The 18,276-nt window shown below is 39.8% G+C and overlaps 1 protein-coding gene across 8 annotated transcripts in view; it reads right to left on the bottom strand.

Annotated features, from left to right (window-relative positions):
* The window catches only part of QKI (QKI, KH domain containing RNA binding), a 310,838-nt gene that overhangs the window by 93,563 nt on the left and 198,999 nt on the right, over window positions 1-18,276 (bottom strand). For 4 of the 8 annotated variants that reach the window (XR_012638857.1, XM_074948735.1, XM_074948734.1 and 1 more), the window contains exon 4: window positions 11,611-11,661. The exons of the other annotated variants lie outside the window; for them this stretch is intronic. Coding sequence is in view for 3 of the 4 variants with exons in the window: in XM_074948735.1 (XP_074804836.1) it covers window positions 11,611-11,661 (51 nt within the window). In the remaining variant the exon portion in view is untranslated. The remainder of the gene's footprint in view (window positions 1-11,610; window positions 11,662-18,276) is intronic. 8 annotated transcript variants of the gene reach the window in all.

Below are 18,276 nucleotides of genomic sequence, written 5' to 3'. Positions count from 1 at the left end.
AGCCAGACTATACTCTCAGACAGCATGGCTGCCATCTACCTAATCAAATGTGGAGAGCTCATTCACTGCTGTTGTAACAGGAAGCAATCAATCAGTGTGAATGATTCCTCTGGAACCATGTGACCCCAACAGCTATACACCTAGAAAGAGTAAAGAACACCGTAGCAATTGATTTCACTCTCTCATGTGTAGATCAACACAAGCTGTCACTCAGGAAGTTAGTGGTTAATCTGATATTTGCCAGGTGGAGTTAGGCAGGGAGATTTGTTGGCTCCAAATATCTGAGGTTTTGCACGAGAGCAAACAAGGTCCTACAGTGCAGAGATGCTTTTTTCCCCCTTCCCACTGGGGCAAAAAGGACACCTTTATGACATTCATCCACTTCTTTTCATCTCCAAGGTTTCTGAAGGACTCAACAGGACATAAAGTGATCTTGGTAATGCCAGCCTGAGTATGGCAGACTTGGTTCTCAGAGCTGCTAGCTCTGTCAAAAGATTATCCTTTCACTCCTCCCTTGAATCAGGATATCTGTTCCAGCAGAGGGGCAGGTTAGTTCATCCAGCCCACGTTTCTTCAGCTGGTAGTATGGCCACAGGGCCTCCCAAAGCTAAATGGCTTGTATGTGTTGGAGTTGGTCAAGGAAGTTCATCTCAAATCCAGGCAGCCGTATACTATTGTTATGTTGCCAAATGGAATCAGTTTAAAAAACGTTTGCTCAAGGCAGAGACTTCAACCTGATTTCCTATCTGGTTCCAACTATTCTGGTTATTCTCCAGTCTGAATTTATCAAACCTATCCATAGCAATTGCAAAGATTTATTCAGCATCTATTTCTACTATTGTGTCCCTGTTAAATAAAAGTCAATGCCTGAGCAACCTCTGGTGAAATAGCCTTTAAAGTGGTTTATAAACCTCTGCACTCCTTTTGGGGAAATCTCCTGATCCTTGAAACTTTACTTGGGTGTTCATCAAACTTATGAAGGAGTCTTTGAGATCTTCAGTGAGAGTTGGTAGAGAGGTAGAGGTCTTTCTGAAGGCCCTCTCTCTGGTCAGGTGGGTATGAGAGATGCAAACATTAAAGGCTAATCCACTGTATATTTTCAAAAAGTCAAGGTGGTTTTCAGCCTCTCCCAATGTATTTGATCAAAACTGTTTCACTCCATTTCTCTGCCTGCATTTTCCCCAAATCTCCAAAGTCAACCAGGGGAGATGTGGTCACATGTCCTGGATGTCAGAGCTGAAACTATTTAGACAGAAATAAAGGGTTTTAAAAAATATACAAACCGCCTGTTTGTGGACTCTGGGAAGAAATTCAATCTTTAGACCATCTCAGGTAATCTACACCTCTCCTCTCGACTGTCCCCACAGCTCCTACTCAATAGCTTCCCCAAATTGAGCAAATTGTCAGTTATACTGTTGCCCACAGGGTAACAGAGAAGCAACATCAAAGCTGACAATACTCTGGTCATTTTCTACTGTGTTACCTGGAAAAGTTCTGAGCAGCTGCAGACAAACTGGAACCGTCTGTTTTCAGACTTTGGAAGACAACAGCCCATACGTTCACACTTGGTTCACATGTAGAAAGTTAACTTTGCAGTCGCAAGAGCTACAAAAAGGTTTTATTTTTAAATAAAAGCTTAAATCCTGCAGAACTTCATGACATTTACCTAGCAAATCTCCATAAATAAAATCAAGTAGCTAATCCACTACATACTGTATGGGCAACGCTAGTCTGAAAAAGCACCCGACTCTGATTCTCTTAATTCATTAGATATCTAATGTAGCCCCATAAAGATTAGTTATTAAGTTTTAAAAATCCCCTAAATGTAGAATGGGGCGTTTTAAAAATTATTTTAAGTCTGTAAAAGTTGAACAGTTAGGATCTACAGTTGACTATATAGATCAATAAATCTGTTACAAGGAAATATAATTGTGTGAACTTCCAATTTCATAACTGTTTTAACGCTTTGTATAGGTCATCTTTCACATATTTATTATGAACTCTAAAGACTTTCCTAAGGTTTCAAATAAAATGATTCCCACAAATTCTTAGTCTGCTTTACCACTGTGTAGTACAGCTGAATTTTAACTTTAGTTTTTGGGAATTACATACTTTCTAAAGGCTCACTGCTAAAGACATCAACTGTATTTAGCAGTCCTTTTCCCCTCATTAATTTAAGTGTATTGTTAGCAAAGGTACTAGAAGTATACAATAAAACGCTTATTACTGTAGTATCTGAGCATCTTCCAGTAGTGCATTAAGCAACAATGGGAAAAGTGACTATAATGTAGTGTTTTGTTTTTGTTTTTAATGCATACATAATGCTTTATGTTTATGGTACAGAAAGCAAGGTCAAAGAAGTGTCCCTAGCACTTGGGGGTAGAAGATAGTGAGGACTGTCCTTAGTTCCCACAAGAGTTCATTCTGCAGCCTCAAAATGGCCTTGTGAAAGCTCCATCTCCTCCACAGAAAAGCTTTGCACCCTTGTGATAGAAAGATCCACTATCCCAACTGAGCGGAGTCACCAAGTATATTCTTCATTCCAGAGCTTTAGGTGATCTTTTAGGTATTCTGGGCTCAGGCCATTAAACACCTTGAAGGTAAAGCTTAGACCTTGAATTTGACTCTGTATTCAATGGGAAGCCAGTGTAAAAAATGGAAGACTGGCATGATGTGCTCACAGTAACTTGTGTTGCTGAGGAGATGTACTGCTGCTAGAGGGGGTATCCTAACGGCTTATGGCTTCATGCCCAGGTATACTGTAGACCTCCAGCCAGGAGGTGAGGGGTGCATGTATTACCGAGGAAAGGTCATCATCCATCAAGGTGGAACAGAGTCTCCTTCCCATCTGGAAATGGTAGAAAGCATTACACGCAGCAGTGCCTGCAAGTAATGTGAAATCCAGGAGAACTCTCAAGCTATGGGCTGAATTGACCAACTGTGGATATAAACCTTCAACCAAAGGAGACTGGACCATGGCCACAATCTCTCAAAGTGCTTTCCTCTGCCACGCAAAATAACCTCCATCTTGCTCACTTTCAACCAGCTGTCCCTCATCCATGAGCTGGGCACTCTTCATGTAGCTTTGTGCTGACTGTTTTGGGCCTGTGCCTAGGTAATGGTTTTAAGCAATAGGTAAGTAGTAGATGTCTGGTGACCAATTTCCTGTGTCTGTTCTTCTGTTTTCTTGGATGGTGAACTGCAATCAGAAAGTAGCAGATTGCATAGAGGGATGCTCCAAGCAGAGCAAAGATTGCCCAGTTCACCAAATGCCATGGAAAGGACAGTTCTTAGTTTTCTTAATTTCAGTGAAGACCCTGAGAGCTTGATACATCTGACATACAGTACTCCGTCCATCTTCATATTTAACTCCTCATCTCTGTCTTTTTTCACAAAATGCTAAGCCAATTAACTAGCAATTCTGCTTAACATGCTTAGCTTTATATTTCAGTGGTTACACAAATGTGTAAATTCTTCAGTTTTTTTAAAACTCTACGGACCAAAAAGGGGACACGTTTTCAGTTCAAGGAAAAAAAAAAAGTAATGCTTTTTAAGTTCTTTCCAAGTTTACAAAACTGCCACAATTAAAAAGCAAGTAGAAGAACATTCGTAAAAAACAGTATGGATGCCAGAACAAAATGGCATGGGAAAATATCAGCAGACTTTCTGCACTTATGTAGAATGAGGCATTGGTTGCGATTCATACTTAAAGCTGAGTTCTATTTCACATTACGACAAAAGTTATGCTGTTTAATTAAACTGCTTTAATTAAACCGCTGTTGCACGTCCACATTACGCTCCTTGTGTCGGCAGAGTGCATTCACACTAGCACCTCTTGCATTGACACAGAGCAGTGTACTGTGGGTAGCTATCCCACAACGCAACTGGCCACAGGATGCTTTGGGAAGGGTTTGCAATGCCACATGGGTAGGGCCCTACCAAATTCAGTCATGAAAAACACATCATGGACTGTGAAATCTGGTCTTATGTGTGCTTTTACCCTATACTATATTGATTCCACAGGGGAGACCAGCATTTCTCAAATGGGGGGTCCTGACCGAAAAGCGAGTTGCAGGGGGAATCACAAGGTTATTTTAGGGGGGTTGCGGTATTGCCACCATTATTTCTGTACTGCCTTCAGAACTAGGCAGCCAGAGAACAGCGGCTGTTAGCCAGGCACCCAGCTCTGAAAGCAGTGCCTCGCCAGCAGCAATGCAGAAGTAAGGGTAGCAATACCATACCATGCCACTCTTACTTCTGTGCTGCTGCCTTCAGAACTGGATGGCCGGAGAGAGGCAGCTGATGACTGAGGACGCAGCTCTGAAGGCAGCAGTGCAGAAGTAAGGGTGGCAATACCATACCATGCCAGCCTTACTTCTGCACTGCTGCTGGTGCCAGCTTTGCCTTCAGAGCTGGCACCAGCCAACAGCTGCCACTCTCCGGATGCCCAGCTCTGAAGGCAGCGCCACCGCCAGCAGCAGTGCAGAAGTAAGGGTAGCAGTACCACAACCCTCCCTACAATAACCTTGCGACCCCCCTCCCCCACAACTTATTTTTGGGTCAGGAACCCTACAATTACAACACCATGAAATTTCAGATTTAAATAGCTGAAATCATGAGGGCCCTACTCATGGGGCAGGTATAGCATCACACGATGCAGGTTTCTCAATCCCATTGTTCCAGCTGCTTTTCAACTGAAGTGTGTGTATGGGGCAGGCAGTGTGTGTGACACTGCGTGTGTGTGTGTGAGAGAGGGGAGAGTGTGCGTGCGCTGGGGGAATTAGAGAGTGGGGGGAGTGTGTATGAGAGAGAGATGGGGTGTGTATTGGGGGAGAGAGAGTGTGTCTTTCAGACAGCCGCCAGAAGCAACCAGACCTGAGGCAGAGGGAGGGGGACATCACCAACATCAGCCCTCACCTCCCTCCCTGGCTCTGCGCAGTACAGCAGTGTCTCTCTTGTGCCCTCTCTTTCACACATACACACACCCTTGCGCGCGCGCGTGTGTGTGTAGTGCAGGAGAGAACAGCATTCCACCTTAATGATTTGCTCTCTGCTGCCAGAGCTGAGTGGCATGCTCAGCTCTCAGACGTTCCTGGAGCTTTGAATGCCTGTGTAGCAGGAACGCAGGGCAGCCGAGTTCAAAACAGTGAGCAGAGCAGTAATGGCGGGCATTGTGGGATAATGGGGGAGGCCAGTTATGGCGATATAATGAACGGCAGTGCCTACACACTGATGCTTTGTCACTAAGTTTGCTGCAAAAAGCCTCTTGTTGATGTGGTTTTATTTTATCAAAACAGAGCAGTTTTGTCACCAAAAGTGGCAGAGCCACTGCAACTCCACAGTTATGCTGCCAAAAGCGGCCTTTTTCAGCCAAAAGTCTGTAGTGTAGACAAGGTCTAAAGCAAGGATTCAACATCTGTTTTGTATGAAAAATACAGTGCATCTTCCTGAAATGTATGGCATTTACTCCAACTACACAATTAAAGAATTTACAAGTAAATGTTGGTCTATGAATTAAAAACTGGGTCCTTTGAGAAATTTGGCATCTGTCTCTTTTCTTTGTCCTGAGTGAATTTACAAATGGAACACAGACACTTCAAACTTTCCATGCAGTTAAAACTGAAATCTCGTGAACAGGCTATGTTTGAAGACATTAAGTTGTAATTAAGCTACATTACTAACGGATGTTGTATCTGTTATTCCTACATAATCATAATAAACACACTCAGGTGAACACCTAGATAACACTTAAGTGGGCCTACTGTGACAGTGGTAACTCACCCAACCACCAGTTCCTCTATAGTTAATTTGTACACAGCAATTCTATTAGTTGTAATGGCTCAGTGATATGAGGAAACCATACCACTGAGGGAACACTGTCAAGAGTTGGCATAAGTAGATTAACTGGCCCAACTGTCACTGCTATTTAAAGGTAGTGTGGCTGTGCACTAGTTTAGGCATCAGTGTTTAAACGGCTCCTGGTAGCAGTGCCACTGACTCACAGCAGGAGCCCTTAAAGCACAAACTCAATGGAATGCAAGAGCTGGGCTCTTCTTGCCCCATTTCACATAGCCATGGTCTCAGTAACACAGCCCCCCCGTCAAAAAACAAAAAACCAAAAAAATCCAGTAATTGACAAATTAAGGGCCAGAGTCACTAATACTCTTCAGCTGTTTTGTTCTACTCTGGTGACACAAAGCAACTGTAAGCTCGGTTTAATTGGCTGGTGCTCTCTGGCAGCTTTCACTGTTTTCGGGTACCAGTGAATGGCTCCTTAAAAATGAAACTCAGTGCTACATATCTATACATTATTACAACTATTGCATGGTATTGCAACTCTTTGGGCTCCTTGTTCAGCGGTTGCAGGTGAAATTTAAAATAAGAATTAAAAAAAAAAAATCAAAGGAAATACCCAGAGGAAAAACTATGTTAAAATGGAGTTAAGGTTGAGAGTACACTTAAGTTAAGACTCCCAAACAACTCTGGAATGATGTCATGAAGGGAAAATACATATGAAAAAAAATGAAATGGATCTTTAATCTAATCTTGGACCAAAACCACTGAACTGCATAAGAACATAAGAATGGCCATACGGGGTCAGACCAAAGGTCCATCCAGCTCAGTATCCTGTCTGCTGACAGTGGCCCATGCTAGATGCCCCAAAGGAAGTGAACCTAACAGGTAATGATCAAGTGATCTCTCTCCTGCAATCCATCTCCACCCTCTGACAAACAGAGGCTAGGGACACCATTCCTTACCCATCTTGGCTTTTTTAGTGATTCCTAACATCCTGTTTGCTTTTTTTTGACTGTTGCTGCACACTGCGCGGGCGTCTTCAGAAAACTATCCACAATGACTCCAAGTTCTCTTTCCTGATTAGTCGTAGCTAAATTAGCCCCTATCATATTGTACGTATAGTTGGGGTTATTTTTTTCCAATGTGCATTACTTTACATTTATCCACATTAAATTTCATTTGCCATTTTGTTGCCCAATCACTTAGTTTTGAGAGATCTTTTTGAAGCTCTTCACAGTCTGCTTCGGTCTTAACTATCTTGAGCAGTTTAGTATCACCTACAAACTTTGCCACCTCACTGTTTACCCCTTTCTCCAGATCATTTATGAAAAAGTTGAACAGGATTGGTCCTAGGACTGACCCTTGGGGAATATCACTAGTTACCCCTCTCCATTCTGAAAATTTACCATTTATTCCTCCCCTTTGTTCCCTGTCTTTTAACCAGTTTTCAATCCATGAAAGGATCTTCCCTCTTATCCCATGACAACTTAATTTACGTAAGAGCCTTTGGTGAGGGACCTTGTCAAGGCTTTCTGGAAATCTAAGTACACTATGTCCATAATTATATGATTATTGTACGCTAATCATTACTACAGGAACAACTTAAGGTAGTCTAGGTGCCTAAACTGTGCATTTCTTAACTTGATATGTTTGAATTTTTAAGAATAAAACTTAACCCTGAATTTCCAGGTTTTCAGTTAATGACAACATCCCTGTGATTTTTATACCTTTAAGCTAATGATATATACTCTCAACCCCTAACTCCATCTTAACAGTTTTTTTTTTGGTTTGGAAATATATTTCCGTCATTCCTTGCTAACTAGAAATTTAGGGCCGAATCCTGAGCTATTTATGTTAATGGGTGTTTTGCCATTGACTTTAATGGGAGCAGGATTGGAGCCTCAATTAGCATAGTAGTCAAACTAACACTGAAATGGAGTACTGCAGGGTTTTAAAATAATTTTACATTTTTTAGACCGTGAAATCAGACTTTGATTCTCCAGTGCTTGAAATACTGTATCACAGATTTTCTATTTGCCACTAAATTTACAGCCAAGCTATGACTGCATCTCTCTTAGCCAGTATCATATTTTTAAAAGATACATAAGATTACAGTCTTTCCCATGAATAAGTATTTAAAATCCATTATATTTTAAATTTCAATGGTTATTCTTTACAGTTCCCAGATACCACCCAAACAACACTACAGTATAAAAATAGGTAGTGTGAAATCCCTTTTGAACATTTTGTTTAATTTCCAAGTCACAGGTTAGAAATGACTAGTATTTTGTTTAGGTCCCAGAGTACCCAATTACTGCAGTTTTGGGTACTGTCAATAATGGGATCTTAGCAAGCTTCATATAACCCTCATATATTATATGAATCTAAGTCAATAATCAACAGGGGGAAATTCAACTTAAGAACTGCTTTTAAGTCAAGTGTATATTAACGTGGTACTATCAAGGAAAATTCTATTTAAACATGCTTCCTGCAAGATCAGTTGCAGTTAGTAGCTCTACAGCTGTTTCTTATGAGACATTTTTATTCTTCCAAAGCTACCAACACAAAATGACACACTTATCCTTTAGACTAGTTAATATAAACTGATGTGCGGGGGTAAGGTCCACAGATATAAAATTCTCAAAATTACATTTTGTTGAGCGTTAATAAAAAAATTAACTCCTAAATAGCCAATCTGGCATTAAATTACATTCACCATAACACCGAGTAAAATGTATTTCATCACAAATCCAGTACATGTTCTCTGCATCTGGAAAACCAAGTCCAGAACAGGCAAATTAAATGAGTCTAAAGAGATTGAGCTTTTCAGTCTATTAGCACAACAATATGCTGCCACATGAGAAACAACTTGGGTCCTAGAGGAGGTAATTCCTCTTTCTGTGGTATCTTCAAGTCAACCCTCTCGGACCATAGGAGGAGCAGCACTGACTAATACTGGAGGTCATCATGAATCAACTGTATTTGCTAGAAGGAATTTTGCCACAACATTCAGACAAAGCAGGGATGGAAAAACTACAAGGAAGAGGGGAGCAAATCAACAGTGATTCCTAGAAGTACAAAAAAACTAATACAATACATTTCTCAGTAACTAATGTATTCTTGTACTCCTTTATTGGCAGAAACTTGCAGAGATTTGTAAGAACATTTTCACTGGTTCTACTCTTTCAGAATCTTGTAAAACTACTACGTTTTGTAAAAATGTCTACTGAAACTGATTCAGGAATCCATTCTGCCTTTAGATGAAAGTCAGTCAAAATTTCACAGGGAGGTTACTACACTTAAATTTTGATGGACAAAGCACAACTTGAGCAAAGGCAGTGAGGTGGGGAGAAAAGTATTGGGAGTATGCCCTCATTTATACTCTATACATGCTTAATTCTTTTAATGAAATAGAAAAAAATCACATTAATTCAACTGTTATACAACAAAATATGAAATTGCTTTCTGTGGACCGGATTGTGCTTGGCCCCTACACAGGTAATTAGGGGGCAGTGGGCTAACTTGAAACCTTTGTCCCTCCATTGTGCAGCCTGCATTAGCCACAGGCACAATTGAAGTCCCTGCACGCAGTAGAGAACAGGGATAGGTTCCTTTCTGCTCTGATGTGGGTGGTTAAGCTGAATGCCACAATGAACCACAGAAGCACACACTCTACCTTCCTGGCATGAAGGTGGAATTTTGAGGCAGAGGATTCCCCAAAAAGATATGACTGCACTGCTCCTTAATACTGGGCTGTGCCTAAATGCCACGACCGAGCTTTATGTTATACAGAGACAGAAAAAAAAAGTTACCTATTATCCAGCATAAACGTATTCTTCCATTCACAAAACACCACGATGAGTGCTAAAAAGTTTAGTGTCATTTTTCATTAGTGTTCTATGTTGCACAGTATTTTGAAGACAAATATTAATGCTTACTTTAAACGTTAGCCATTTTATTTTAATCTTTACATTATACTGTTATGACCTCAGAATTCTGCTGTATCTGTCAAAAATGGAAGTAATCACTGAAATAGGAACCAGAGCCAAAATATAAACCTAAGAACATAAGAATGGCCATAATGGGTCAGACCAAAGGTCCATCAAGCCCAGTATCCTGTCCTCTGACAATGGCCAATGGCAGGTGCCCCAAAGGGAATGAACAGACAGGTTATCATCAGATGATCCATGCCCTGTCTCCCAATCCCAGCTTCTGGCAAAAAGAGGCTAGGTACACCATTCCTGCCCATCCTGGCTAATAGCCATTGACTGACCTATCTTCCATGAATCTATCTAGCTCCCTTTTGAACCCCGTTATAGTATTGGCCTTCACAACACCCTCTGGCAAGGAGTTCCAGAGGTTGACAGTGCGTTGTGTGAAAACATACTTTGTGTTTGTTTTAAACCTGCTACCTATTAATTTCATTTGGTAGCCCCTTGTTCTTGTATTATGAGAAGGAGTAAATAACATTTCCTTATTTACTTTCTCTGTACCACTCATGATTTTATATACCTCTATCATATCCCCCCTTAGTCACCTCTTTTCCAAGCTGAAAAGTCACCTTTTTTCCAAGCTGAAAAGCCTTATTAATCTCTCCTCATACGGAAGCCATTCTATACCCCTAATCATTTTTGTTGCCCTTTTCTGAACCTTTTCCAATTCCAATATATCTTTTTTGAGATGGGGCGACCACAGTTTTCACTATTTTCTCCATCATATCTCTAGCACTCTAATAATTCAAGAAACTAAAAACTAAGATGTAAATACTTCACCTCTTTGCCCTACAGATGTCAATTAATGTCCATCTAGGTTTAAGGTTAAGAAATTCTAGTTATTGGAAAATGAGGTCTCATTTATACACGTGCATCTTTGAACAAGAAAATTAAAAACAGTACACACACTAGTTCATTCCTGGTGGACACAGAAAGCCTTTATTACAACTAATATGAAATCTCAAAAGGATTTATTATACATGGAAACAGACTACAGGAATCACATCTAAAGAGACATGCACAAATTGACCCATGTAAACCATGCCAATCTAATTGAAGTAGAACATCAGCAACTACTCCATTTTGCCCAAGATTACTCCACGGTAGCAGCCAAAGGCTTAGCGTTTAGATTGTGGTGCTGAGACAGAGAGCTGCTTCCCAACACTCTTCTGTGGGTGGCAAAAAGAGGACAAGAGCTCCCTCTTTTTCAGGGCCCAAGAATGCCTGCAGGAGACATCTTACCCCAGTCACAGAAATGTCACTTCCTGGGGGATTAACCATTGCTTGGGGACAGGAGGAACTGTTGAGTTTCCCTACATAGCAATGTAGGAATTGCCGCCACAGTCTTGAGAGGAAGGTTGGAGTGTGAAGGGGAAAGAATTCTACTTACAGAGGTGTGTATTTTCAACTAACAAATCAAAGAATCTAAGAAGGAGAAACTTGAGACAGAAGCTCCAGCAGCTGGAGGTATGGAGCATAAATAACTGATTTTTAGGAGGAAATGAACCTGATAAAATTTCCATTTACTGATTTATATTTTGAAGATGGTCCCACAAGTAAAAGATCTAGAAACTTTTTTTTAAATGCTTACATGGGCTATAACATCCAGTGGGGTTAAAAAGATTATCTGCAACATGTTTCACTGGTTTAATTGCTCACATAGACAAACAGTAAGCAAGAAAAGCTTAAATAAATCTAAAGATATACTCTTCAGACTAAGTGTACACAGTATTTGAGGTTTTTAAACTAGGCCTTCTTTAAGTTATATGTACCCCCCCCCAAAATTATTGAAATGTTGACAAAAAAGTAAAAAATTACTTGCCTCTACCTCCAAAACTGCTGGATCAAGGTTGCTTCTGCTCTTAAAGGAGACCTGCAAAGGAAAAAAAACATTGGGCTTGTGCCCTACTTTGCTTCTTTAGAATGTTTAAAAGAGGCGTGAAGGTTTAGTTAAGGTGATTTTTTCTGCTTATTTACACTCAAGATTCAGGTCCTGTCTAGTCAGGAAGACACCATGATGAACAGAGAACTAATTACAAGACAACATCACAAGAGCCGAGAGGGAAAACTTAGCAATTGAGAGGGAAAGAGACTGTTACATAGTTTAATATTCTGTTTTCTTAACATATTTCACTTCAATGTCTAATTACAATTTGGAAAAAGGATGTTGAGTTAAAGTTCCAATATTCCCATGCCTTCAATTGAGTTGAGAGAGCTAACATTATGCATCTTCCGAAACATGCTGTAAGTCCTCTAGAAAAACCAGGGGAAACCAGTAAGAATATTTCTGATATTTCTAAGGTAAAAAGCAAGCAGAAAATAAATATTTAAAATCACTTTCAGTCCCTCTTTATACATAAAGCAACAAGAAAGAGTACAAGCCCAATTTTAAAATATCCTTTGCAGGTCACCTTCAATCAAAACATAACGGGAGACAAAGGAAGGAACATGACATGGTTAACTAAAGGCACCCAAACTGTGTATTCTCACTGTTCACTAACCTTTCTTTGAAAAAAAGAGAAGTTGCCATATATGTACTGGTGGTAACAAGAAAAACTTCTTGATCAGTTTCCCCGAAATATTGCAAAAACATTTCATTTCTGGTCTAAGAGCAAGCTGCCAATTTTTGGTCTAAAATGGAAATTCAAGCCAAAGTTATAGAATGGTGGTAAAAGTAGGGGTTGTAACAGGACAACTGCAACATTAATTATGGATTATTGAGGCACCAGAAATAACTCCATTAGAAACACTGATCATATACCCCTGCATAAGTAGTATAATGCTAAAGTATCAGTGTTCTTCAAACAGATGCTCCTAAAGTGTGTCTTAGAAGATCTGACTCTTAGTAGCAAAACAATTAAGTGACTGTCTTAACGGCACATTACAAATTTTAGTTATCCTGAAAACAAGTTTATTACAACGTGACAGAGAAATTTAGTACAAGAATCCCTTAGAAAAATGCTTTAAGGAAATAAAGTCCTTTGTACTGCTTCCATATACCCCTAAAGTATATAAATTACACTTATATTAATAAAAATAGAGAGCGAAGGCATGAAATGTAATTACTCCTAGGGAAATCAAGGAAAACAAAAACAAAAACGTACAATGAGGAGGGAGAATGAAAAGGAATTTTAAGGAAACAAATCTGATTTTATTTTATTCCATCTTTACTTCATTGCAACTAACTTCTACAATAGCAGGAAATAAAACCAAACTTTAAGAAACTGAATGTTTATTCAGAACAGTTTAATTTCTAGTTAAATTCTGAAAAGTGCAATGTTCTAAGCTAATATAAAGCCATTTTGTCTCAAAAAGCTAGGGCTGAAAAACACTTGTGAAAATTATACAACTTGTTTTCCCCTCTCTTTGGGGAAATGGTACATTGATCCTGGAACAGTTCTAGAACAGAGAGGTTTGCTCTTTCTGGTTTATCCAGGTGGTCATATAATGGCATCTGAGAAGCTCTCAAGTACTCAAAAATAGAAAAAAAAATCCCTTTTGTCCTTCCCAGCCTGAAGAAAAATTTACTCGATTAGTTTACACGGTTGATGGGAGGGGGTGATTATTACTTTGTTTGAGAGAGTGGTTGAGTGTCATTGTGTGTCTATGTACGAGTGAAAAATTTATTGTGGCAAAGCTAAGCCGAATAAAAGAGCTTTGCATTTGAATCTGAAAGTGATGACATCCAAGGGTCATTTTAGTTAGAGCTGTACTAAAAAAATACAGGCACGTAGGTAAGTATGTGGTGTTTACGTGACCATCGCTTATTAGCCCCTACTCTACTTGCGCTACACTGATGACATCATCATCTGGACCCATGGAAAAGAAGCCCTTGAGGAATTCCACCATGATTTCAACAATTTCCATCCCACCATCAACCTCAGCCGAGACCAATCCACACAAGTGGTCCATTTCCTGGACACTACTGTGCTAATAAGCGATGGTCACAAACACTATCCTATACCGGAAACCTACTGACCGCTATATTTACCTACATGTCTCCAGATTCCATCCAGGAGGCACCACACGCTCCATTGTATACAGCAAGCTCTAAGATACAACCACATTTGCTGCAAATACCTACAAGATCTCTATCAAGCATTCTTAAAACTATAATACCCACCTGATGAAGTGAAAAGACAGATTGACAGAGCCAGAAGAGTACCCAGAAGACACCTACTACAGGACAGGCCCAAAGAAAACAACAGAATGCCACTAGCTGTCACCTTCAGCCCCCAACTAAAACCTCTCCAGTGCATCTAAGATTTACAACCTATCCTGAAAAATGATTCCTCACTCTCACAGATCTTGGGAGACAGACCGGTCCTCCCTTACAGACAGCCCCCCAACCTGAAGCAAATACTCTCCAGCAACCACACACCACACAACAAAAACACTAACCCAGGAACCTATCCTTCCAACAAAGCCCAATGCCAACTCTGTCCACATATTTATTCATGTGACACCATCAGAGGACCTAATCACATTAGGTCCTCTGACATCAGAGGCTCGTTCATTTGCACATCTACCATTGTGATATATGCTATCATGTGCCAGCAATGCCCCTCTGCCCTGTACATTGGCCAAACCGGACAGTCTCTATGCAAAACAATAAATGGACACAAATCTGACATCAAGAATCATAACATTCCAAAACCAGGAGGAGAACACTTCAACCTCTTTGGCCACTCAGTAAAAGACTTAAGGGTGGTAATTTTGCAATAGAAAAGCTTCAAAAACAGACTTCAAGAAACTGCTGAGCTTGAATTAATATGCAAACTAGATACCATTAACTTGGGTTTGAATAGAGACTGGGAGTGGCTGGGTCATTACACATTGAATCTATTTCCCCATGTTAAGTATCCTCACACCTTCTTGCCAACTGTCTACATGGGCCATCTTGATCATCACTACAAAAGTGTTTTTCTCTGCTGATAATAGCTCATCTTAATTAGCCTCTTACTGTTTGTATGGCAACTTCCACCTTCTCTGTATGTGTGTGTATATATATATCTTCTTGCTATATGTTTCATTCTATGCATCCGCTGAAGTGGGCTGTAGCCCACGAAAGCTTATGCTCTAATGAATTTGTTAGTCTCTAAGGTGCCACAAGTACTCCTATCATTACTAGTAACACTTAAGATTCCTATAACTGAAATAGATTACAGCAGAGAAAAAAAAATCTCATTGTTGTTCCAGTGTCTTTACTTTGTGTTTTTGATACCACTTACTGTACAGTCATTTTCCCGTTTGTTCAAATATTTCACACATTGAAGGGGAGAAAAACATTTTAAAAATATGAAAAAGTGATTGTGAACCCCAAAGTTAGCAATGGGACTCAGACAGGTGTAGTAGATGAATCTACTTTTAAGTCTTCGAGACCGACTGATTTCAAAGTTAACAGAGTTTTTAAGACAAAGTTTGTTATTACACAACTTAAGCAAGTGGTTGTGAACACCTTGATATTTGCCAAATATGAAGATCAGCAAATTACTTGTTTTCTTTTAAGTCCTATGTACTTATTTATACGAACCCAACACTAGAATACTTGTATGCTTCACATACATTAATTTAGCCACCCCACCCCACCAGGGAAGTGTTATCTCATTTTACAAATAGGAAACTGAGGCAGAAAGACTGACCATAAAGCATTGACATAGGAATTCTGTGCCATAGCTTGGAACTGAACCAAGACATCCTGAATTCCAGTTCACTGACATAACAGAACGTATTTCCTTCTATTAACATGTAATTTATTTTAAAAATTACTTTTTTAAATGAGAGAACATCTTTGAAAGTCAGGGACTCCAAAAGAGATTTGCTACAACAGCACACACAACTACTAGACCATATACTGAACGTTCTCTCTCTAAAACCATCTGGTCTCTTAAGAAGAGACATCATTAGTAAGGAATACACTTAAAACTGTTAATCTTACAGAGTACCTAAATCACAGAATACAGCATTAACTGTATTGTACATCAGCTCTGTGAGAAAACTGTCAGTCAAAAAAACTCCCTAGAGATGTATTCGAACTACATAACAATGATGCTGACAAGTAAATGAACAGTATAAAAAGCTTCCTGCCACTTTGCTGCTCTCACCATTTCTTACATATGAAGCTGGTATAAGGTTTAAAGTGAAGAATACCTTAACAGAATCCCTATGCCAAACTGCCCATACTGAATATCTGAAACTCAGACTGAATTTTATAAAGCTTTCCCATTGGATGATCAACGCTTAACATTTAACAAGTCACAGGATTATAAATTATTTTCCATGAGAAAGTAACTACAGCTATTGTGCTAATCCATTTAAGTATCTGATATTGGTAACATTGGTGCTTAGCTACTGGAACATTCAGAAATACACAATATTCAGGAAAAAGCTTTCAGAGTAAGCTAAATTCTCTGCAAGGTGTACATACTGTAGGAATACTACTTACCTGTAATTTTTTATTTTATTTTTATTTTTTTTTAAGATAGGAGTTAAAATATATCCCAGCCTTGTGTTCCTACTCACGCATATGATCAAATCTGGAAGGAACAGTAACAAAATCTGACTCACTAAACTGTCTTAGCAGATGAACGCAGCCTCATGCATCTACATTGTTTTGATCAAATTTTTAAAAAGGCTTAGTAAATAAATATTCCTCAGCTTCGGGGGGGGGGAGGGGAGAGGGGGGGAAGAGGAACATAAATCTATTTTAGTCACTATGTACAGAGACGAATTGGGCACACAGTGTGTCTTCTCCAAATACAAGAGTTACAACAGATCCGACAATGAGAAATGAATCATGCAGGTGTGTCCCTGGAAGAACAAAGCACGCAAATACTAAATACTTGTCTTTTGGAAGAAAAAAGAGATACCCTAGACAGTGAACAAGAACATTTGAATAAAAATGTTTAAAAAGTAGGATTGTCTCAATCAAGTAAACATACACTGTACAACTTGAGAGGAGACCGAAAGGAAATAAATGAGTTGAGTCATTGGACCATTACAATTCTCTTTTTAAAAACATGTCACTGATAAACCAAAACTGGATTAATGTCATGACACAAAATGTGTATACAGTAATATACATTTGTTTCAAAAATATAAATAGAAAACTATACAGTAGATCTGTAAATCTGCTGGATGGGAAGTGATGGAAGCCTTGCTACCATTGCTGGCATTACTCTACCTAAATGAACCTTGAAGGTGAACAGGACCTTTAAGTGTCAATGATGCTAAAAAAATCACAATGAAAAATGCAGTCAGATGTATTTTTAGATGCAGTTTGATGGAAGATAGGCCAGATGAAATTTATTTGCTGATGTAAACCTATTTGCTGGATTAACTGTTTGTTTCCCTTCCAGACAGTCTATTTTACATCCACATTTTTGGAGGGCATCTCTGAAATGGTGATGAGGGTATGAGAAATATATTAGCAGAGTAATTAACCACAATGTCACTGTAAAACCATCTTTGGGAAAAGATTTCAGATGCAAACATGCACCGCAACTTTTTGTAACTATGGAGTGTGGATGAACCACCAAAATGTGAAACTCACTTATACGACAAAGGACAAACTGAAAGCACTACCACCTGAAAAAATAAAGGAGATCTAAAATTTTACCTAACAAATCTCCTGACTTTAATATTTTAAAATGCAGTAATCCCGACAAGATGACCTTGGAGTGGAGTGCCCCAAGGGTCAGTCCTCGGGCCGGTTTTGTACAATATCTTCATAAATGATCTGGAGATGGTATGGATTGCACCCTCAGCAAGTTTGCAGATGACACTAAACTGGGAGGAGAGGTAGATATGCTGGAGGGTAGTGATAGGATACAGAAGGCCCTAGACAAATTAGAGGATTGGGCCAAAAGAAATCTGATGAGGTTCAACAAGGTCAAGTGTAGAGTCCTGCACTTAGGACGGAAGAATCCCATGCACTGCTACAGACTAGGGACCGAATGGCTCGGCAGCAGTTCTGCAGAAAAGGACCTAGGGGTTACAGTGGACAAGAAGCTGGATATGAGTCAGTGTGCCCTTGTTGCCAAAAAGGCCAATGACATTTTGGGATGTATATGTAGGGGCATTGCCAACAGATCGAGGGACGTGATCGTTCCCCTCTATTCGACATTGGTGAGGCCTCATCTGGAGTACTGTGTCCAGTTTTGGGCCCCACACTACAAGAACGATGTGGAAAAATTGGAAAACGTCTAGCGAAGGGCGACAAAAATGATTAGGGGACTGGAACACATGACTTATGAGGAGAGGCTGAGGGAACTGGGATTGTTTAGTCTGCGGAAGAGAAGAACGAGGGGGGATTTGATAGCTGCTTTCAACTACCTGAAAAGGGGTTCCAAAGAGGATGGATCTAGACTGTTCTCAGTGGTAGCTGATGACAGGACAAGGAGTAATGGTCTCAAGTTGCAGTGGGGGAGCTTTAGGTTGGATATTAGGAAAAAAATTTTCACTAGGAGGGTGATGAAACACTGGAATG

This window comes from Natator depressus, chromosome 3 (genome assembly GCF_965152275.1).
Source record: "Natator depressus isolate rNatDep1 chromosome 3, rNatDep2.hap1, whole genome shotgun sequence".
NCBI classification, from domain to species: Eukaryota; Metazoa; Chordata; order Testudines; family Cheloniidae; genus Natator; species Natator depressus.
Note: the sequence above shows the minus strand (reverse complement) of the source record. Positions and strands in the feature narration are given on the sequence as shown.